The sequence below is a fragment of the Prunus persica genome, chromosome G5, assembly GCF_000346465.2.
Source record: "Prunus persica cultivar Lovell chromosome G5, Prunus_persica_NCBIv2, whole genome shotgun sequence".
In the NCBI taxonomy this organism is placed as follows: domain Eukaryota; kingdom Viridiplantae; phylum Streptophyta; class Magnoliopsida; order Rosales; family Rosaceae; genus Prunus; species Prunus persica.
The window spans coordinates 18,201,403-18,221,861 of record NC_034013.1 but is presented as its reverse complement, the minus strand read 5'-3'; the positions used below and the strand labels follow the sequence as shown (position 1 = coordinate 18,221,861).

Below are 20,459 nucleotides of genomic sequence, written 5' to 3'. Positions count from 1 at the left end.
AAAGATAGGCTCCGGAAAACAAGTCCAAGTAACTCAGTCAGCAGCATTTGCTTTACCACCTTAAATTAAAAAGAGCTACTACCAAAGTTTAATAACCTAGAAGAAATTAGTGGCCCATAGCATAGCACCCTACTAGACTACTAATACTAGCAAGCAATTGAGCTTTGAGCTTTCAACTTTGCCTTTTGCTTTCGTCAATATACATAATGTGCTAAATAAAACAAAAGTGGAGAAATAACAATACATTTGTATTTCCTTATAGACGGAAAAGACAAAAATAGTCTCCCTTTTACAGTTAAAAATAAATCAAACACTAGATAGTAGATACCATCAACAACATTAAGCCTAGTAAACCTGTAACCATCAACAAGCTCCCACCACCAATATTCTGACCGTATTATTACCTGCAAACAACAAAGACCCCAAACCATTTAATAAAGCCTCACGTGTTCCCAGTTCAACTCTCTATGTTACCATAAGGTACCAACCAGGAGCCTAAAATATATACTATGAACGAGACGAGAGGCACATGACATGACAAAAAAGGAAAGGAAAAATTACAAACCAGGAAGTTGACCATGACATGCTCAATGTGGTAGCATAGCATCCTCTGAACATTTTCTAAACGATAAGTTCATCTTCAAGATAGTTATATTCAAAAGTAAACTCGGTTTTGATCCTTTGACACCTGTACCATATCAAAACATCACATATAACAATCGTTAAATCATTATGTAATTGGAAAAGAGATATTATATCATCAAAGCAAACAAAAATGTCAAGCATAAGCGTGCCTCCCAAATTAAGTGATTGTTTCACTATTCACATGTGTGTTGTTTGGGAGGATGTGTGTACATATGTGTTGTGCATGCAGATGCCCGCATACATGCTGGGAGGATGAGCACCACTCCCTCATGCAAACCAAGCCCCAAAGCCACAAAAATGTCAATAGATTAAAGATAATGACTGTCAATCATCAAAGCATCAAAGAGCCAAACAGGGAGAAAATTGAAGCAAATTTTACATCAAAGAGACTCTCCCCTACACCAGATGCAGAGAAAATAACAGCAACCACATGCCTCATAAATGATCTCTCCAATAATAAAATCTTGCTCCTCTTACTCAAATATCTTGAGGCAAAGGGAGGTAGAGTATCTCCACAAGTTGAAATATACATAAGAGCATCCAAATGAAAACTTGCACCTTAGACTCCACATAAGAACAAGAAGTACGAAGAAACACAGAAACTTGAACTTGAAACTTAAGGATCAATAAAATCATACCATCCATGTTGTAGATCATCATTTGCGATATGGAAGTCAAAGTACACATATGTCCCCTGTTCATATTCATCAGTGGCAACTTTTGGCTCCTCGTGTCGTTGAAACCAAGTGTTATATTTCCTGTGGTATCTCCAAGATTGCTTCTTCAACTCTTTGGCTGCCAAATATTGCTGATAAGTGTTCTGCATACAGTAATACACTTGAGAACAAGTTCATACTTCATAGTGAATGTAGCAAAGGACAGCATCGAATTTAAACGAACTTATAAGAAGTACCTGCTGATAGTAAAATGCAAAGAACAGGGTATCAGTGCCGTACGGTTCAAGACCCAAACGTTCCCAGAAGGCAGGATTGTTAACAATAGGCGCTTGTGCTTGGGGGTAGCTAGGAGGAGTTATTGCAGGGTGCCTCTGTAGATGGCAAAAGGAAGGAAGGAAGATAAGCATTGAAGAAAAAAATTAAGATTTATGGGCAATAAAAAGGAGATAAAATAGTAAAGATAATTGGGTCCATACTGGAGTGTAGCTCCTTGCACGTTCCGAGTCTTTGGGTTGTGGAAGTTTGTAATAAGCAGCCTCAAGCATCTGCAAATTATACAACTGATCGTGCGTTCCCCCAGAATTAGGAGTTGATCCAGAAAGGTTATCACCAATTGCACCAAGGTCAGAAACACTTCTTCGGCCAATAACACCAAGACTACCAGAAGGTTGATTGGGCTGTAAAGGTTGCCCAGGAGAGAGATCGATATCTCGTGGTACTTGAGCAGGCTCTGTCGAAGAGCCAGAAACTCCAGCCTACAAACACAAAGATTTTACAAGTAAGTCACATTCACCATCCATTCTTCTCCAAATAAATCAGCATGTCCATGATGCACACTGCAATCATCTTACAGAAAAAAAAAATGATTTACACAAATCAGGAGCAAAACAATGGCCCGATAAAAGAAAAAAGACACCACCAGAGACTCTGATATAATATATATTCCCAAATGTATTAAATAAATAATATGGGCCTAAGATTAGACATATCAAGTAAACAATTATATTTAAACACATTATGAGGATTATATTTGAATACAAGTATTGATATTGATTGACCACAATGAAAAGCATGGAATAGTACGTAGATAAATGCAGAGAGTTATGGAGAACATAACATCTGTAACTCAACTAAATTAGCCCAAAGACTTGTATAAATATATCGAATTATCATCGTTATTATTGGTAATTTATTATATTTAAGGCACTTCGTTCTATAGATTCTACTTAGGCAGGCAGTACTTATAGAGTAGCCACCATGTTCATCTTACCCTGTCTATCCATTGTTTAACAGAATCATATAATGAATTTTGATAACAATTAACTACCTGACCTATGCAAGAATAATGCATAACTAGTAAAAAATTATATAGTCAGCAAGGACTCATAATATAGTAATCAAGAAAACTATTCCGCATACCAGAGAATCAATTGCATATGAGGCTTTCAAATCATCCTCATTAATTAGATTCTTTACAAGCCCAGAAACCGGAGTAGAGTCCGCAGTTGAATCATCAGGTGTACTTTGTTGTTGCTGCTGGTCCTCAACTTTTGGATGACCAACATCTGCATCGCATAAAACAGGAGATTATTAAGTTTCGATCATATTGCACCCACGTACACAGGGCTGCTCAATACAGTCCACTACTTGTTAAATCAGACCCCAAGTGTTTGAGTAGTGGGAGTTTGGACAATAAACTCTCACTCTTTGTTGGTTATGGAATTCTTATTATTTCAGAAGACGTACTTTGCACTTTCTGCATTCAATTCAGAGCTTCAATTCTTGGTGGAAGAAATCAAAGTGTCCTCATGATGAAATAGCGCCAGTAAATAAAATGAAAATACAATAGCGTGAACTGAATAAAGATGGAGATTACCAGCTTCTTTTGGTCCACTCGACATCAATGCCTGTTGGTTAGACTGTTGATGGATAGAATTTAGCTGCTGCTGTAAGGTGGTAGGTGCAACAGTACCAAGACCTGGGGCTTGTACCCCTACTCCGAGGCCAGCTTGAGAAGATACAGATGAGTTCTGAGAATTAAACTGCACATATGATCAAATCTCATGTAAAATAATTATTTTGCAACTATTGTTTTTGTTTTTTGCTTTTGATACCCAGAAATCCACCAATCCGCTTAGCGGACATAGCTTTTAAACTGGGGCCGGCCCTACAATCTTTGGGAGGCAGGAAACACTAACAAATAGCTAGACAGGCACCTTTTGGGGTTTCGAACCTCAGTCCACATGGGAGCAAACCATGGGCCTGAAACTAACCCCAGGTTGGTCTTTTGCACCAAATAAACGTATCTTATTCAGTAATAGAAAATAGATGTTGCTAACTGGATCAACAAACAAAGTGCGACCAAAGGGATGTTTCTGGAAGAAAAAAAAACACAAGCCTGTTTCCATGAAAATATTATATAAATTAGGATCAATAAACTACAGCAATTGCTCTTTTTCAAATATTGAATTTGTCCACAAGAAGTTCGCGGAATCAGAAGAAAACAGAAGCTAAAAGTTAAATGTACCAAAAAAATAAAAAAATACCTGTTGTAAGAGTGGATTTTGCTGCTGTCCAGAAAATTGCTTATGATTTCCACCAGCAAGAGGAGGCATGCCGAGAATGGTACTGTGACCTTGCTGCACTTGTTGGAGCCGCTGCAAAAATTTCTCCCTCTGATCAGGTGCTATTTCAGTTCTTCCACGAAACAACCCCTGATAATTGGAAAGTTCAATTAAAATAGCACCACATTGATCTGGTCAACAAAATTTCTATCCTATGATTCAGTCAAATAAAGAAGATATATAATGGCAAAGCAGCAATACACAAACATATATTGAATTCTACAAATGGTAGACATGCAAGGAGCTAATTAATCTAGCATTAGACATTGCATCCATATGAGCATAAAAGGGGCAGAGAGAGGGGAAAAGCTTATTAGTGGAAAGTAACATACCGCTTCGTTCTGGTTTTGGAAGGAACTTCCAGGCCTCCATTGCATGCTGGAGACCATAGAAGGAGAAAATGCTCTGCCAGGAATAGCAGCAGCCTCACCAGCATTACCAGAATCAACTGGAATACTTCCATCACTAGCCTTGGCAGCTTGAGGCAAGATCAATCTGTTACTTATAGGGGAAACAAGAGGCTGCACTACGCTACTACTCCCAATTCTCTCATCAGCTCCCAATATATTTCTCTTTGTCACATCAGAAACCGAAGGAGCTGCACTAAGGGTACTATTACTAGGAGCTACATTGCTAGAACTAAGAGGGATACTAGATGGACTCTGTGCAGAGAGGCCACCTCTACCAACGCCCCTCACAAGCCCACCATCAGAAAGAGATGGCGATGGTCTACGGCCCGGGAAGCTTGCTAATTCTTCTTCCTTCACAGAAGCGGACAGACTTACAGGAGATGAAGAATTAGAAGCTCCTGCATTCTCTGTGACACCACGAACAGCAATTGAACCTGGAACGGCTGAAACACTTGGCGGACCAGGCAAATTGTGAGATGAAACACTCACAGAGAGAGGACTTGCAAGACCCCCAACTGGTGTTGATGCAGGAGAAGAAGCAAGTGCACTACTTTTAGGAGGTGGAGTCCTAGGAATATTATCAACATTACTGTCCTGGGAAACTGTATCTTCAACTGGCTCTTGTACAGAAGTACTCTGCTGAGTAGTGGAAGTAGCTGCGGCCTGGAAAAAAAATAAAAAATTAACCCTTAGTACAGTAACATCAATTGAGATAAAGCATCTTACAGAAAGAAAGCAGAGGTCATCTACATATCTGCAAGTTCTAAAAGATTCTACTGAGGAAACCAGAAGGCAAAGGACTAGGGTTTAGGGTTCAATTTAAACTTCCTACAAACCAAAGATAACTTAAATTGATTACCAAATTTGATATAAAATCTACTAAAAACGAATGAAAATAAATAAATTAACAATTAGATAAATCTTTCATGTTTAGTGTTATATCAGCAAGCAAAATGACACTTTATATTAGAAGTGAACCTAATTCCATTAACGATCACCTTAAGTACATGCTAGTCAATCAACTGCACAGTAACTTTTATAGGCAAACACAAGTCCATCTTTGATCAACAACAGATGACCGTGCTCCACCAACTATTTACCCCATCCTCTGAGATAAGGATGACACCATGTGATAAAGGTAGCAAAATGTCTACCACAAACACATCTCAACAGCATTCTGCACCATTACACAATTTAAGAATGCAATTTTTTTTTTTTAAATACAAAATTAAATATGTGAATTTCAGCTTCTTCAATAGAACCCATACAGCTTCAACTCCTCAACACCCTACTCATTACAATAACATTGACTCAAGATTCTGAGGACGTACAGGCATTGGAGATGCGGATACTGCCAAAGAAGTCTTCAAGCCAAGCACCGGTGCACCCTGCCCCCCAAAAAAAAGAAAAATTAAACTGGGTTTTTACGTGCTCATTAATCCTTCGATCTTAGTATATTAAGAAATCAATGACACCTGATGCCAGGAAAAAAATCATGCAATCCAGATCACAAAAGCAACAAAATTCATAAGCAAACAATTGATTTGTAAAGTTAAAGAAACAACTGGGAATAGGCTTAAATTAGTCAACCACAAGTCGCAACTAAGAACTCAGTTAACAGAGGATGAGTCAACTTGGCATCTGAACTTAACTACTAATGAGAACCTCTATTAGCGTGGAATATAGAAGCCATCTAGTTTCCAGTTTTCTTACACGTCAGGAAAACTTGTATAAAATGAATGACAACACTGAAGTGTAGAAACTATGGTTATCTGAGTGGAGCACAAGATCCAAAATTAACTTTCCACAAACCACCAAACAGAAATCTCTGCTGGCATTGCAGAGTTTTGCTATCAAATTCGAGTAATTTAACTTTGCTCTGTACTTAATAAAACAACATGAGCAAACTCTTATACATGATGCCCATAAAAAAAGGCAGTTGGTCAACAATTTCCTGTTTCCACATATCCATTTCAACTGACAAAAGACCTTTCTGAAAAAACTTATAATAAAAAAAACTACAAACTCCAACTGAACATAAGAACCTTAAATAAAAACTGCATAAAGAAAAATTACCTTGACAAGACCAGGAGGGACAATAGTAACCAGATCTTCAAGGGACTCCACTTTGTCCAATGGTAAGGTGTTGTAAAGCTCATCAACTTCACTAAATTCATCAAAATCCTCCTAAAAATATCATTTAAAAAAAAGTCTGATAAAGGTAATGCGAAGTACATACATAAGCATGGTCGAGAATGCCATATATGGGTTTTTTAAGAGATGCTGAAGAAACAAAGGTAAAATGTAAAGCACCACAAACCTGATTGCGTTCAACATAGTCTTCCAAGAAGTCTTTGACATCATTGACCTGCTCAGGACTCAGTTCATCATTATCCAATAGCCTCAGGATCAGTTCTAACTTCATTATGTGAGCCTTATGCCGAGTAATAGATGTCTCTAGATGGGTCTGCCAGAACAAAGAAACAATGTCAAAGTATGCTGAAAACCCCAACATTTTCTATTGGTGTGTTTTTTTTTTTCTCCTACCAGTCTGGGTGGTCTGCCCTTCCCTTTCCTGAAAGATAGGCCTTCAATCTCAGCTTCAAAGCTGTCAATCTGAGATTCCAACTCCCCAACCTTCTCAACACAATTGAACACAAAAGTATTAACTGAATGATAATTTACAATTTCAACTTTTAAATTTGACTGCATAAAATGTGATTGCAAGACCATTATTTACAAGTTATAATGAAACAACATACAATTGGGAGTTAAACAATAATTGAACCAAAATAGAACAACATTACAATAAGCTCAATTAGTGGCACCAGGCACCAATTTCAACCATAGGCCTATTAAAGAACTCTACTTTTAAAACACGACAACACATGGAAGAAACACAACCATTCAACAGTATTACGACATAATTAAACATATAACAGACACAAGCCAAACATGAAGCATGGATGATTAAACTATAAATGCAGCAGACACGTCTTAAAACATATTGCTTTCTCTACTCATGCGCTTTCTAAGGTACATAAATCGGTAAAAATAGACCTTAAGCAAAAACGTTTCACATACCACATTGTTTATCCAATCCCTTGTCTCAGACTTGGCCTTCTCCCTCGGATCCTATCATTAAGAAGAATGACGATTAGATAACAACTACTAAATAAATTCTCATAAGGATAAAAGGGCTACACTGTATAAGCTATAACAAGTACAATAATGATGATGATTATTATTATTATTACTATTCCTATCATCGTTATATCTATTATGATGATTATTAGTATTACACTAAAATTACAAGAAATCAGAGTATGCACCGCTCATTATAAACAAGAAGCATGAAGAATAACTAAAATTAATTCTAGAAAACAAGATCAACAAATGCAATGAGGAAATAAGCATTGCCACAATGACATGATCAACCAAAAAAAAAAAAAAAGGAATCGATTAAAAATGAGGTGGGAAGAGAAGGAAATGCAAGGGAGTGGCAATTACGGTTTTAGGTTGTTGGCCCAAGCCTTCTTTAGAAAATGCTTTTGTTTTGGTCTCCTTTTCACAAATCTTAAACCTTTCCATTTCACGCTCGATAAGCTTGCGAGCATCCACCAGAGCCTGCTCATAAGAGGCACTGACCTACGTCAACATGTATCAAAATGAATTAATTGTCATGCCCAAAATGATCAAGTACAAGGTAGAAAAGAATTCATAATTGCATATTGAACATAGTTCACACAACTAGAAAGAGAAAGACCTTCTTATCCTTGATTTCACTGGATTGAATCCAAGTCTTGATTTGGTCCCTGTACCTCTGGAGCTTCTTAATCTCCTTCTTTAGGTCCGCCTCAAACTTTTCCTTCTGGTTCGCATTGTCCGTATCATAAACCTAATCACATTGCACAGAACCCATTAGTCATTTATCAGCTCTGGTTTGCGTTGTCTAAGCAAAAAAACGAGGCACAAACCTTGTTCCATATGCTATCGAAGACATCCACGCCTTCTTGGACCTTCTTGAGAACGCGGTCGATCTCGCCCTGAAGTTTCCGACTCGCCCCCATCCTTTAATTCCCCAATAGAATCGAATCGAATCAAATCGAACAAATTTAATTGCAATACCGTAGGGTTAGGGTTTTGATTGCTTGCGTGCTCGCTGCGCTCAAACAAGAACAGCAGAATCAATCTATCTATTTTCTTTCTTTTCTTTTTCTTCGGTCACAAAGCATATCGAGTCATTTTTACTTTTTGTTGTTGTTGAATTGAGTCATTTTTACTTGCAGCGTAAAGTTAAACCGTATTTTCCAACCAAAAGAACCGTATTTAAAAAATAAAAATAATAAAAACTGTACTTATTTATTTATGCCATTTTTGTTTGGGCCTGAGCCTGACTTGTCCAGGTACGGCTCTTTGCCTCATCTGAATCGGGCCTCTAATTTTGGGCTGGGCAACGAAGGAAAACCGGGAAAAAAACGACACCGTATAAGTAGTGGAATGCTTACTCTCGTCACAGTCGGTAATTTCAGACTGACGGTTTGCTGAAACTGAAGGTAGCTCCTCTAACAGATAAGAGGCTATTAGAGAGAGAGAGAGAGAGAGAGAGAAGATGAGAGGGTGTTTTCCTGCGCCGGCGGTTATCTCCGGTGCAGGGAGCTCTACAATGACTCAAATTGTTTTAGGGGGCAGAAGAAAGAAAGATCCTTTTGAATTGCCAGTCTGCTCCTCAACCTCAACTTGCTTTGCCTTGTTAATCCATAAGGAGCATAACCAGCAAAGCCAAATTCAAAGACAAAGACAAAGACGAAGAGAATGCGTTTGGCTTTCAGAAAGAAGAAAATGGAAAGGTGGACGTAGTGTGGGAGTTGCTTTACAAGTACAACAGCAACAATGCACCTACGAAAGCAGAGAGGACAAGGAGTGGGTGGTCGTCAATTTTTACCATTTTGTGTTCATCAAAGACGCAGAGGCAGAGGTGGCCAAGCATCTCTCTTTCTTAGAGGGTCGTGACATACGTGGGCGGATTTATGTGAATCAACAAGGGATAAATGCACAGGTATGTATTTTGGTCTTGGTATAAATAAACTATAATGATATTGCTTTGGTTTCCTTTTGTAGTCAATCGTATCGTTTGTATGAATTCTTATGTGCAGTACAGTGGACCGTTAAGAGATGCGCTTGCATATGTTGAATGGTTAAGAGGGGATGAGAGATTTTCCGACATTCTCGTACAGATTTCTGCAGCACTGAATGGACATGCCTTTCCAAAACTCAAGTTGCGCTATAAGCCTTCACTGGTTCAGGCAAGCTCCAATCGCTTTCTCTTCTTCTTCTTCTTTTTCTTCTACACCTTGTGCTTTTAAATCCTTTCCGTTCGCTTTTAAACTTTTTCTTTTTTTCCTTCTTGACTTTTGAATTAATTACAATTTATGTGAGTGAGCTAATGTCTACATCTATTTTCTTTTCACCCCCACGTCCAGTTAGAAGGAGGTATTTCGCATCTTCCTTTGCTGGACCCTTCAATGCGAGCAACACCTCTTACGCCATCCGAATGGCGGAAAAGATTGGAAGCAGTCAATACAACTACTGAAGCATCAAATAAGGATCTTAAAACGAACCAAATTTTATTGGATGTGAGAAACGGTATTTACTTCCCAGCCTTTTCATTTAAATGATTTTTCCTCATATTCTTTAATCTGGAAATTCTTTTCAATTTTGTATTCATGATGGATGGAACAATGCTGTGAATCGTATACATTTCTGCTTAACTGTACATTTGAATGGTTCTTGATAGCTAACTTTGTTTAACATTGGTAGTTTATATAGCACTTCTTATGTTGTTTGACATGTTGCCCTTGATCATGTTTCTGATGTATGTTTAACTGTGCGTGCAATTCCTGTTATTTCCGTAGCCTCTATATAATTCACAGCAATCATATTCATAATTTCAGCCATAGGAAGTTTGAAGATTTTGTCGCTGTTTGTTATCAGGTTATGAGTGGGATATTGGTCATTTTAATGGGGCTCGACGACCCGATGTGGACTGCTTTAGGAGCACTTCTTTTGGGTTATTCCAACCAGAGGTTTGGCCTTATACACTATATTACCAATTGGTGTATTTGGAACTGTAACTTTTGCTATGTGACTTTTAGTTCAATAACATGCTACATGCGGAGACATTCTGTTTGTAGCCAAATTGTGATGGTTGGAGTAGTGTTGTTTTAGCCAAAAAACTGTGTAGAAGCATAACTAATAGAGAAAGATCAAGGACTTATTGCTGGCTGAATTGACAGCCAAAAGGTGTAAATGGTTTGACATAAAGTTCCGATGCGCCTCCATCTTAGTCTTAGTATGTCTTTCTCCCATCATTTGATGAAGGTCTTTTCCTTGTTATGGGGATTCTAAGATCAGGCAGAATTACAGGTATAAAATTTGTAGCCATCTTGTCATTTTCTTACTTCCTCTGCTGTACATAAATACGTCAACATGAATGTTGCAGCTTCCACTTTTTTATATTTATTTATCAGTCCACAGGAATACGAACATTTAGGCATTATTTTGTTATGAAAGACACAAGAAACTTCAATTTCTGTTGATGGATGTGAACATACTACTTTCTGTCTCTGTTTCAGGTCATTGCTGCAGATCCGTTAGAAAATGTTGATAAAGAAAAAACGGATATATTGATGTATTGCACTGGAGGTATCCGTTGTGATGTATATTCTACAATTTTAAGGTAACACAACATTTTTTCTACCACCTGTTTTCCTTTACGTGGACCAACCAGGTTAAATTGTACTTGTTTCCGATGCACAATTGAAAAAGTTGTGTGTGTGTGTGTGTTTTCATTTCTTACTGCCAGTGAATATCGCCTGCACTACAACAGCTAGTGAATATCATTCAATCTTTGTATTAGTGTGATCAATTTGAAGGCCTGCGTATTGGTTTAGTCATGGTTGCTACCTTTCCCATCTGGTACTTTTCCGATACAAGCACTCACCACAGATTTGCTTTGTTAAAGAGTCACCCATTCAACTGCACTGCATGATTAATGAAAAAATTTGTGAGGGAAAGATAATGTTGCAATGTTGGAAGTAGCTCTTTTTAATTTTTCTTATTTTGGCCATTTATAGGTCTAATTTAATTTCATGTGGCAGACAACAGGGCTTTCAAAACTTATACACCTTAAAGGGAGGTGTTTCTCATTATCTGGAGAACGAAGGTCCGGTCCAATGGGTTGGGAATTTGTTTGTATTTGACTCTCGTCTCTCTCTCCCACCGCCTGCCTACAAGCCTGAAGCCATAACTAAACCAAACAGGCATGAAGTTTCCAAGAACAATACATTTGCTCAATGCTATATATGCAGTTTACAAGTCTGTGAGTTAAGACATAGAAACTGTGCAAATCTTGACTGCAACCTGCTCTATCTGTAAGTTCCTTTTGCCAGCTATTCTTTCTCCCAAAATTTGGAAAGCCAATTTCTGTCCAGAGAAGCCGTTTGGGCTTGGGTGTTGGAGTCTGTCTGTCTACTACTACTAGTTGAAGACTGAATGCTTACTTACATAAGCACGTTTCTGTTTCAGATGCTGTATGAACTGTGTGAAGGATTTAAGAGGATGCTGCTGTTTGGAGTGCACAGGTGCTCCTCGACTTAGACCTGTTCTTCCTGGGTTCCAGAGATATAAGAAGTGGCACACATATCGAGATACAATCTCGCAAAGCAAGTTGACAACTTGATCACTCTCAAATCCCTTGAGGCGGAAACTACATATTCATCATCATCACTTATCCAAACCAATGCATCTTGTTTGTGCTTCCGTTGACTTGCTGCAAATTGCAATGCAAGGTGGAGCTGTTCCTTGAATTTCCCTCTATTTTCTTTTCTAGGCTAGCAAATTGCAATATTCAGCTTGCAGCCTTCTCTCTCAATCTCCGCAATCTACATCAGCCTATTATAGGAAAAGACAAGCAGATGCCAAACGAAACGAGACCAGGACCTGAATTATCTAGGCAGAAGAAAAATTCAAAGCTCCTGGTGCTTGCTTGTGTTGTATACCATTTGTGTTCTTTTTTATGGAATTATGTTCTCTAAATCTTGAAGGGAACTGGCATATTCAAATACTGTAATGCCAACAGTAAAGTGTGACATTATCTCATAACTGACACACACAAAATTCTGTCCAGGTACCCACGATGTGCCAGCTCGATGCTAATGTCCAACTGTTTTCATGCCAGGACTTGCATCATTTGCGATATTTTTCTTTGGCTCCTTTGTCAAGTGTATTTTTAAAAGTTGAATATAGTAATATTAAGAGGAGTAGGTGCATACAATGCCTACTCTCTAGTCTCTACAGCGATTTTCATTTTATAAACAAAAAGAAAAAACGAAAACAAATCTCTATGGAGAACGATCGATTCTGAATTCATATGCTTTCGATCATCAACCAACTAAACTAATGGCTGCAGACTTCGCATTCATGCTTTGACTAGATCAAGAGCCAAAATTTAACAGCTTGTTAGACTAAGTGGCAGTGCGAGTACAAAATTATAAATGAATCCATTCATGCCTAACTAATATGACAAGGTATGGTAAAAACAAACAACAAGATTCAGAGCAACCACACGATGCAGCGACGCCCACTAATAGAACATATTCAAGGGTACAGTAAGCATGGAGCAATCTCTGAATTAAAAGTACAGAACTGAGTACGTTTGGTCAATTATGCAATGGCAGTCTCTAAATAAGAATTCCTGCAAACTCAGCAACTCCACCATGCCGTTCCTGCCATCAATTAAATCAAAACCATGTTAGGAGACAAATGAGCAGCTTACTGTACTCATGCATGAGCACATACTTGTTGAAGGCAACAAAGAGGAGGGTATGAGACAATTTAGTAACTTGCAACAAAAACAATAAGGAACAAGAGGCAACATGATATTGATGTAGGAACATGTCAGGTAACATTAAGATCTTTTCAACAACCCTACCAAAACAAGTTTTAACTTTTAACTAGGTTCAGCTGATACTAACTAGATGCTGCTAATTTCTACGAACTTGTACAAATTAGAAAAAAGTTGTGGTGGGAATGGGTGTAAAGCAGGATGAGGTGCATGATTGATAGTGATAATAGCCCTCATAAGAAATTAAGGGTCAGTTGTTGAGACCTCTAAGCTGAAGATAGGCGGCAGAGCACATGAGCAAATATCATAAGCTATGCATATCATGATTATTCTATCGGTACAAAAAAGATAAGAAACATGTAACAATTCAGGAACATTAAAGAGAAAAATGGTTATTTGAAGAAGTGACCAACTTACATAGGTGAGAAGGAGGGCTATAGAATCTTCATAAGGAAATATGGATCATTTGTTATGGTAATAAACAAAAAGCGGTAGTATACAAAGGGGACAGAGTTCCAAACAAAAGAAGCATTGATCATTCAATTCAAATTCAAAGAAACCAGTAGCAGCTTAGAATAAATGACAACAAAAAGAAACAAATTTCAAACAAGTATAACACACAATGAATCATAATTTCAATAAAACATTAAGAAATACTGAAAGCACATCCCTACCCTAATAATAAATAATTATAAATATAAAGAGGAAATACTATTGAACGAGAAAAAGAAGAAGAAGGGGGCGGACCTGGGAATTGGGGAAGCAGAAGAAGAACAGGAAACCGATATGTGTGAAATTGATATCTATTTACAGTAGCGGTCGGCTTTCTTCTTGACACGGTCGTCAAGAGCGTCCTCGATGGACTTGTGTGCGACAGATTTGGGATCGTAACCGAACTTCTTGGCCTCGACGGGGAAGAGTTGATCGTACTTCATGCGCTTCGCCGCGTCAATGGTGTAAGTCTCAGGTCCTCCGGCTGCTGCTTCTGCGCCTGCGTCCTCAGGCACTACCTCAAGGTCGGTGGGCCCAGTAGGGTTAGGGCCATCGTCGTTAGGATTAAGCTGCTGCTGCTTCTTCTTCTTCTTCTTGTTCTTCTTCTTGTCGATGGCTTTGCTGCGAGTGGCCACACTTCCATCTTTGAAGGTCAGCCTGCCTGCTTTCACTCTCTCGAACGGATCTGACATCCCTTCCTTTGTAATCTTTGATTTGCCCTCTTCTTCTTCTGAGTTATTTATGAGTCACTATCCTCCCTCGCTCACTCCCTGTTTCCAATTTTCCTTTTCCTCTCTCTCTCAAGTTTCTTGGCTGGTTTGATGCCCAAAATCCCTAAATCCCAAATCCCTTCAAGTCAAGGGTTCTACCACGTGCATGTCACATGCTGATTATTTAAGGCCCAAATAAATACAACCCAACCACCGCATGGACTAATTCTTTAGTTTAATTTAGGGAAAAAAGCCCGGATGGATGGATGGACCTGGACCTAATTTCTTTTGAATTAATTTTAGATACATATGTACATTAATATGATATTTTTTCTCTTGAGTCATGTCCGCATTGTTATTGTGTACTACTTTTTTAATAGAGGTAGAGTTCACCAATACAATAGAACTAATCTTTATTATAAAAAAGTGGTACACAATTTGATATATAAATGTGATATGCCTAGTATTTTTCTATATCTATAGCTAAAAAAAGCGCGAGTCATTTCGTACATAGGATTATATTTCCTTTAGTTCATGTGCGTGTGGTGTGGATATCTGTCTTCATGCATGCTCATATTGTGATTTAAAATACTAATATTGTCTTCCTTAAATATATAAAAACTAATATTGTTTAAAACAACTGGAATAAATCCTTATATATTCGTTTGTTTTCATTGTTTTCCGCGAAACAAAATAAAACAAACATACAAACAAAAAAGTTGTAAAATGACGTAATTGATTGATGAGCAAGGTGGCAATATGGCATATGACAATCCTTTTCTTCTACCTGAAATATGACAATATGAATTACAAAACGTAAGTTGATCCATTTGGTTACCAAAGAATATCAAATTATTGTTTTAGTTGGAACGTTATAAATAATGCAACATTGTAAAAGTGTTTTCGGAGACATCACATGATTCTTTCTTGTATACAAATTAGATGTATTCGAGGCAATTCAGTTATATATATACACAAGACTTACCTGTAAATTATATGTTACAAAGCCCTACACGACACGTCGTAAGAATTTTGTCAATATTCCCTTCTCTTGTCACGAGTGCTTTCCAAGGCGTTGGAAGGAAGTACTTGGAAATCAAATAAAAAGCCAAACAGTAAAAGGGATCAAACCGTCTAGTTCTAGATTCCAGAACAAAATGCCAAAAAGTAAATAAAAAGAAAGGAAAGACAAACCGCATGGTTCTAGAATAAAATGCTTAAAAAATGAATTATTTTGCTTTCAATTTCATCACATGGCGTGGGGCCCATGAGATTGTGGGGCCCACCCACTACATGAGGACTGACTCAAATGTAAAAGTCTCAAAAATATATGAAAACAAAAATTAATTAGGAATACCTGCAATTTCGTGGAACGGTCCATGAAGTCCGTGCCGTGGTGGCGGCGTTGGGAGGCAATGCCATGAACTTTCTCCAAACTTGAAGCAAAATTCTAAGATCATTGACTTTGTTATCGAGACCAACACAGCAATTCGCATGCATCGTACAAACTTTGTTAAAATCCTTACTGGGCTGACAGAAGCCACCGAAGTATTGGGTGTCCAAGAACCTCATTTTCAATCCAGAATCGGAAATCAAGCGATCGGATTTGATCTTGTTTAGTACGTCCTGGTCATGCATCTTTGGATAGGCCTTTCTGGAGAAGTACCAAAACTTATAGAACCAAATTGTGCGCTTACTGGACTTGACATAGGTGAATCCTCCGTTGGGCAAATTCCTTATGCTATAAGAATCACCCAGGAAGAAATCACATGCGATTTGAAAATCCGCATCCGGATAGAATCGTGGGAAGGGATTCCGGAGCCACATTATATCAGTGTCCTGTGCATTGGATGATTGCAAAAGTAGGGACAAAATTCAACTTGAATCAGAAAAACACAAAATGGGGACATAGCTACCATTCCTCAAAGGATATTAGAACAAAAAAAAGGTTCTCACCGTAAAGACAAAGTTGTAGCCTCTCTCGAGAATTTTGGACATAAATTGGATCCGTCTCCACATCATTTGCAAGTAGTCGGAAGACATAAAAGATGCCTCGCTGGTGAAGTTGGCACCTTGAGTGTAGAGCTCGTAACAGTGAGGGTGTAAGGCTAAGCAACGAGCATATGCTTTCTGGTCCAAGCAGATCACTACCAGATGGTTGAGCAGCCATTTGGTGTTGCTTCCGATGTGAAAGCTCTCCAGAAACAGATCAAATATGGAATTGGGTTCAGCCCAAGCATCGTTTAATGTAGTTACCAGAATGGTTCTGTCCTTCATGGATGCATTTTTCAGAACCGCATCCAATAGATGGTCGTTGCCCTGCAATTGCAATTTGCATCATCGAGTCAAGATCAAACCCGCAGTGGAAAAGGATTGGATTTAATCATTTAACCAACCAACCACCTTGTAGTGTTGGTAGTGGAAGGAATTGCATAAGATAAGATGGGCCCAGGCTGGGCAGGCCCCACGCCCAAGGGGAGTAAAGGCCACCGCAGTGGACAGCCGGGCATACATGTGGAAAAGCATTATGTCTTTTTGAGTGAAATTCATTGGTTGAAGTTGAATTGAAAGAGCTAGCATCCACACACACACAAAAAAAGACAGAGGATACAAACAACGATATAATCATGTAAACTAAGAAGAGAAAACAGAAAAGTAAAGAATCCAAATGAAGCAAGCATTGATTGAATGAGAAAGGTGGGATGGCATGGAATCCATGGATGGATCCAATGAAGATATTAGAATTTACAAAGGCTGGCTTAGTTTGGAATGAAATTACAGCAGCTTTGACCGGAAAAAGAATCCACCAGTGTGCGACTAGTATTTGATTGTCAATTTGTCATGCTCATCTGTGTATAATAATAATATTATGAATCTTCATCACACAACACAACAAGTAAAAGTACAAGTAAAAGTAAAAGTAGAGCAGAGCAGAGCATGCCGGTGTTGGGATTGGGATTATGACTCCCCCAAAAGAAAAATAAAAAAGAATTGGAATCAAGACATGATCCAGAGGAGTTTGAATATTGGAATTTGATTGATGGCAGAAAAGAAGTTGACTTGCCTGAGAATATGTGGTTCCGGTGTAGTCATATAAGGATATGGAGAGAAATCTTGAAGGAAAGACAGAATTGTAGAAAATAAAGCAAGCCACAGTCATCCCCACAAACAGCAGTGTCATCCGTACAATATTCATCTTCTTCATCGTCACCAATCCACTCCCACTCCCAATCCCGCCGCTGGATATTATTGGTTTCATATTCTGATCAATACTGCTAGTTGTATTATTGATAATAGTATTGGCCTTGCCGTTGCCGTCAACTTCAGGGTCATGGAAGACTCCTCCTCCTCCTTCGCCGCCTACCGGTGACTTATTCATTCTTACTTACTTGTGGTCGATGTCTCGTCTAGGATTATGATTTATGAACTGGAATCTGGATTCTGGATTGGCTAGCCTTCCTCCCTCCTTTTTTTTGCTAATTATGCATCCTTTATGTGTTTAAGTCAACTACTCGTTGCCTGGCTAGAATCGCTCGCCTTCTCTGCCGGGCTGCCTGCCTTGCGCTATAATATTACTTCATTTTTTTAAACCTAAAAACCTCTCTCATAAAATAAAATAAAAAACAATCTACATATAAAATACCCCCGACCCTCCTTTTTTAAAAAAATATATAAATGGAAAAACGAAGCGAGCAACCGTAGAGGGAGGGTACTAGGTAAGGTAACTACTAACTCGGGTAGTGCATTTACCAATATTTCTTAAAATTTATACCATTATAATAATCCGAACCTTTAAAACGTGACACATCATCAAGTATTTTTTTCCTTTTCTAAACAGACGTTAAGTTTTATTTGTGAGTTTATGCATGATGAAAAAAAAGAAAAAATCTATTTTTTACTTGGTTGGGTTTGAAGATTAATACAACCACAGTTTTCCACCCATATATGGAGAGGTCATCAATCAAGCAGGAAGAAAGAAGAAGATGACCTTAACACGAAAAAGAAAAAACGAAACGCTCTAAGTGGACCAGACGCCAATGTGGAAGCAAAAAAAATTCCAAACTAACAGAAATAGTTAACATCTGTTTAGAGAAAAAAAAAAATTTGATGATGTGTCATATTTTAAAAGGTTAAATTATTATAATAGTCTAAATTTAATGAAATGCGAGTAAATGCGTAATCTATAAATATAGATAATCGAAATCCCATATATAATTATAATATTTTAACTTGAATTGAAATATAAACATAACCACTTAATCATTGCACATAGCGGACAGACAAAAACAAGGCAGCAGGGGGCCTCCCGCCCCTTCTAACAAGTCTCTAGGAATTAATACATGTCATGTCCTCTTCTGTTCTGTCCACTAACTAAATGTAAAATCTTTCACACACACCAATCAAAAAGCTTTATTCAACATTTAAAAAAAGAAAAAGAATTTGGAGTTGTAAAAGTTTCTAGAGGAAGAATTTTCCTGAATTGATTTGAGAGTTATGGCGAAGTCAACAGTCATGGCTGCCTGAAAGTCTAATAGATAAACCAAAGACCCCGCCTTCGCGTTTGGCATTTTTGTAAGACTTTGGAAAATTCTGAAAAAGAGAGAAATTTTTTAAAAGAAGCCGTAAATTTACTTTTTAGTAGTAATAGCATTAGTATGGGCCCTTTTATTTAACCCTTACCTAGGCTACCTCTATTATATTATATTAATACGATTGAGAAGAGGAGAGAAGATGTTGACAATTTACAAAGATATTTCGACGGAGGGAGAGGACTTTTCAAACTGTTTTCTTTTGTGTCAATGAAATTCAGCTACAAGAACTAACGACTCACTCACTCACTCACCGACTAACTCGACCTCTATCTATGAATCCATGATGATGAGGAGGATGAGGATGAGGAAGGAGGCAGGAAGGCAAAAGTCTAGGTTTAGGGAATTTGCGTATTTGATTTTGATTTTGATCTGAATATGAATCAATCATTGTATTGTATTTGCCAAATATACTCCAGTCGAGTGTATTATTATAATTCAAAGATTCCCAAATATATTCCATCCACAAGCTTATTGTCTTATCTCGTGGAGTCGTGGGTGGCTCTCATTCATTTCCTACATTATTACGATACCAAAGGGACCATTAACTAATTAATCACATACATCAATTAAACTTTTATAAGAGTCAAAGAGTCGCCAGACGAAAATTAATAATAATACCGTCTCATAAATTCAAGCTTTATTCCCAAATCAAATTTCCTTCTTTTTTTTTCCTCTAACAAATCATCCCATATCTACAAAGATAATTTGTCCAAATTTATTAACAAATATCTTTGTAAATATTTGTAATATCTTTACTTGTACAAATTAGTGAAGGTCAAATCCCACTAATATTGAATCACCCATTCAAAGCCTTAATAGTAGGATTGATAAAAGGCTATACATGTATGTATGTATTGTACTATTTGATGTTTGGAACACAACAAAACATTCAACCATTTACTTTCTTGAGATGGTATTAGAGCTAGCCGATTAACTGGGCCCGATTAAACCCAAATTAAACAAAAAACCCCAAATTATATGGAGATCAGTTACAAGATACAATGTTTTTCTTGGAAATTCACTCATCTCATGGAAATCCAAGAAACAAACCAATGTTTCATGATCATCAGCAAAAGCTGAATATCGAGCTATGGCCAACACATGTTTGGAGCTGACTTGGTTATGCTTTATACTACAGGATTTAAAAGTCCCACAGACAACTCCTGCAGCATTGTTTTGTGATAATCAGGCAGCTTTGTATATTGCAGCTAATCTTGTTTTCCATAAGCATACAAAGTACATCGAAATTGATTGTCATATAATTCGAGAAAAACTACAAGCTGGAATAATTAGTCCTTCTTATGTACCTACACGCTTCCAATTGGCAAATGTTTTTACAAAGGCCTTGGGGAAGGATCAGTTTGTGACATTGGGCAATAAGTTGGGACTTCATGATATTCACTC

At 37.8% G+C, this 20,459-nt stretch overlaps 4 protein-coding genes across 7 annotated transcripts; 1 reads left to right on the top strand and 3 right to left on the bottom strand.

Annotated features, from left to right (window-relative positions):
* On the bottom strand, positions 24-8,609 carry LOC18776629 (general negative regulator of transcription subunit 3). 4 transcript variants are annotated; one of them, XM_020563819.1, is made up of 17 exons: positions 8,334-8,609; positions 8,123-8,254; positions 7,867-8,004; positions 7,441-7,491; positions 6,904-6,993; positions 6,677-6,823; positions 6,433-6,543; positions 5,688-5,744; positions 4,279-5,019; positions 3,869-4,036; positions 3,199-3,364; positions 2,742-2,887; positions 1,799-2,077; positions 1,559-1,693; positions 1,284-1,465; positions 566-688; positions 24-404 (listed from the first exon to the last, which is right to left on the bottom strand). In XM_020563819.1, the coding sequence occupies exons 1-16, from the start codon at positions 8,424-8,426 to the stop codon at positions 622-624; spliced, it is 2,703 nt and encodes a 900-aa protein (XP_020419408.1). In that variant the 5' UTR covers positions 8,427-8,609; the 3' UTR covers positions 24-404; positions 566-621. The 4 variants fall into 4 exon arrangements, with proteins under 4 accessions (XP_020419408.1, XP_007210379.1, XP_020419409.1 ...); XM_007210317.2 differs by having other exon boundaries at positions 3,199-3,352; XM_020563820.1 differs by having other exon boundaries at positions 7,867-7,983.
* On the top strand, positions 8,881-12,709 carry LOC109949386 (rhodanese-like domain-containing protein 8, chloroplastic). The gene is made up of 7 exons (XM_020564962.1): positions 8,881-9,415; positions 9,513-9,662; positions 9,840-10,002; positions 10,351-10,442; positions 10,992-11,095; positions 11,517-11,789; positions 11,944-12,709. Exons 1-7 carry the CDS (start codon positions 8,969-8,971, stop codon positions 12,095-12,097), a joined length of 1,383 nt encoding a protein of 460 aa, XP_020420551.1. The 5' UTR covers positions 8,881-8,968; the 3' UTR covers positions 12,098-12,709.
* LOC18776089 lies at positions 12,850-14,689 on the bottom strand. The gene is made up of 2 exons (XM_007211164.2): positions 14,009-14,689; positions 12,850-13,142 (listed from the first exon to the last, which is right to left on the bottom strand). The coding sequence occupies exon 1, from the start codon at positions 14,443-14,445 to the stop codon at positions 14,065-14,067; it is 381 nt and encodes a 126-aa protein (XP_007211226.1). The 5' UTR covers positions 14,446-14,689; the 3' UTR covers positions 12,850-13,142; positions 14,009-14,064.
* On the bottom strand, positions 15,046-18,125 carry LOC18777198 (uncharacterized protein At4g15970). The gene is made up of 5 exons (XM_007209156.2): positions 17,528-18,125; positions 16,420-16,782; positions 15,821-16,302; positions 15,449-15,551; positions 15,046-15,250 (listed from the first exon to the last, which is right to left on the bottom strand). Exons 1-4 carry the CDS (start codon positions 17,840-17,842, stop codon positions 15,518-15,520), a joined length of 1,194 nt encoding a protein of 397 aa, XP_007209218.1. The 5' UTR covers positions 17,843-18,125; the 3' UTR covers positions 15,046-15,250; positions 15,449-15,517.

What these genes read in the sequence shown, in the direction of transcription:
- LOC18776629 (XM_020563819.1), bottom strand. Translation starts at nt 8,426, where the DNA reads ATGGGGGCGAGTCGGAAACTTCAGGGCGAGATCGACCGCGTTCTCAAG. An exon ending in GTGAAATCAAGGATAAGAAG is followed by an intron (nt 8,005 to 8,122) that starts GTCTTTCTCTTT and finishes ATGTTGACGTAG; the next exon opens with GTCAGTGCCTCTTATGAGCA. An exon ending in GAGTGGACCAAAAGAAGCTG is followed by an intron (nt 2,888 to 3,198) that starts GTAATCTCCATC and finishes TATGCGATGCAG; the next exon opens with ATGTTGGTCATCCAAAAGTT.
- LOC109949386 (XM_020564962.1), top strand. Translation starts at nt 8,969, where the DNA reads ATGAGAGGGTGTTTTCCTGCGCCGGCGGTTATCTCCGGTGCAGGGAGC. An exon ending in ATAAGCCTTCACTGGTTCAG is followed by an intron (nt 9,663 to 9,839) that starts GCAAGCTCCAAT and finishes CCCCACGTCCAG; the next exon opens with TTAGAAGGAGGTATTTCGCA. An exon ending in TTGGGTTATTCCAACCAGAG is followed by an intron (nt 10,443 to 10,991) that starts GTTTGGCCTTAT and finishes TCTCTGTTTCAG; the next exon opens with GTCATTGCTGCAGATCCGTT.
- LOC18776089 (XM_007211164.2), bottom strand. Translation starts at nt 14,445, where the DNA reads ATGTCAGATCCGTTCGAGAGAGTGAAAGCAGGCAGGCTGACCTTCAAA.
- LOC18777198 (XM_007209156.2), bottom strand. Translation starts at nt 17,842, where the DNA reads ATGAATAAGTCACCGGTAGGCGGCGAAGGAGGAGGAGGAGTCTTCCAT. An exon ending in CCGGAACCACATATTCTCAG is followed by an intron (nt 16,783 to 17,527) that starts GCAAGTCAACTT and finishes TTGCAATTGCAG; the next exon opens with GGCAACGACCATCTATTGGA. An exon ending in ACCGTTCCACGAAATTGCAG is followed by an intron (nt 15,552 to 15,820) that starts GTATTCCTAATT and finishes TTGATTTCCAAG; the next exon opens with TACTTCCTTCCAACGCCTTG.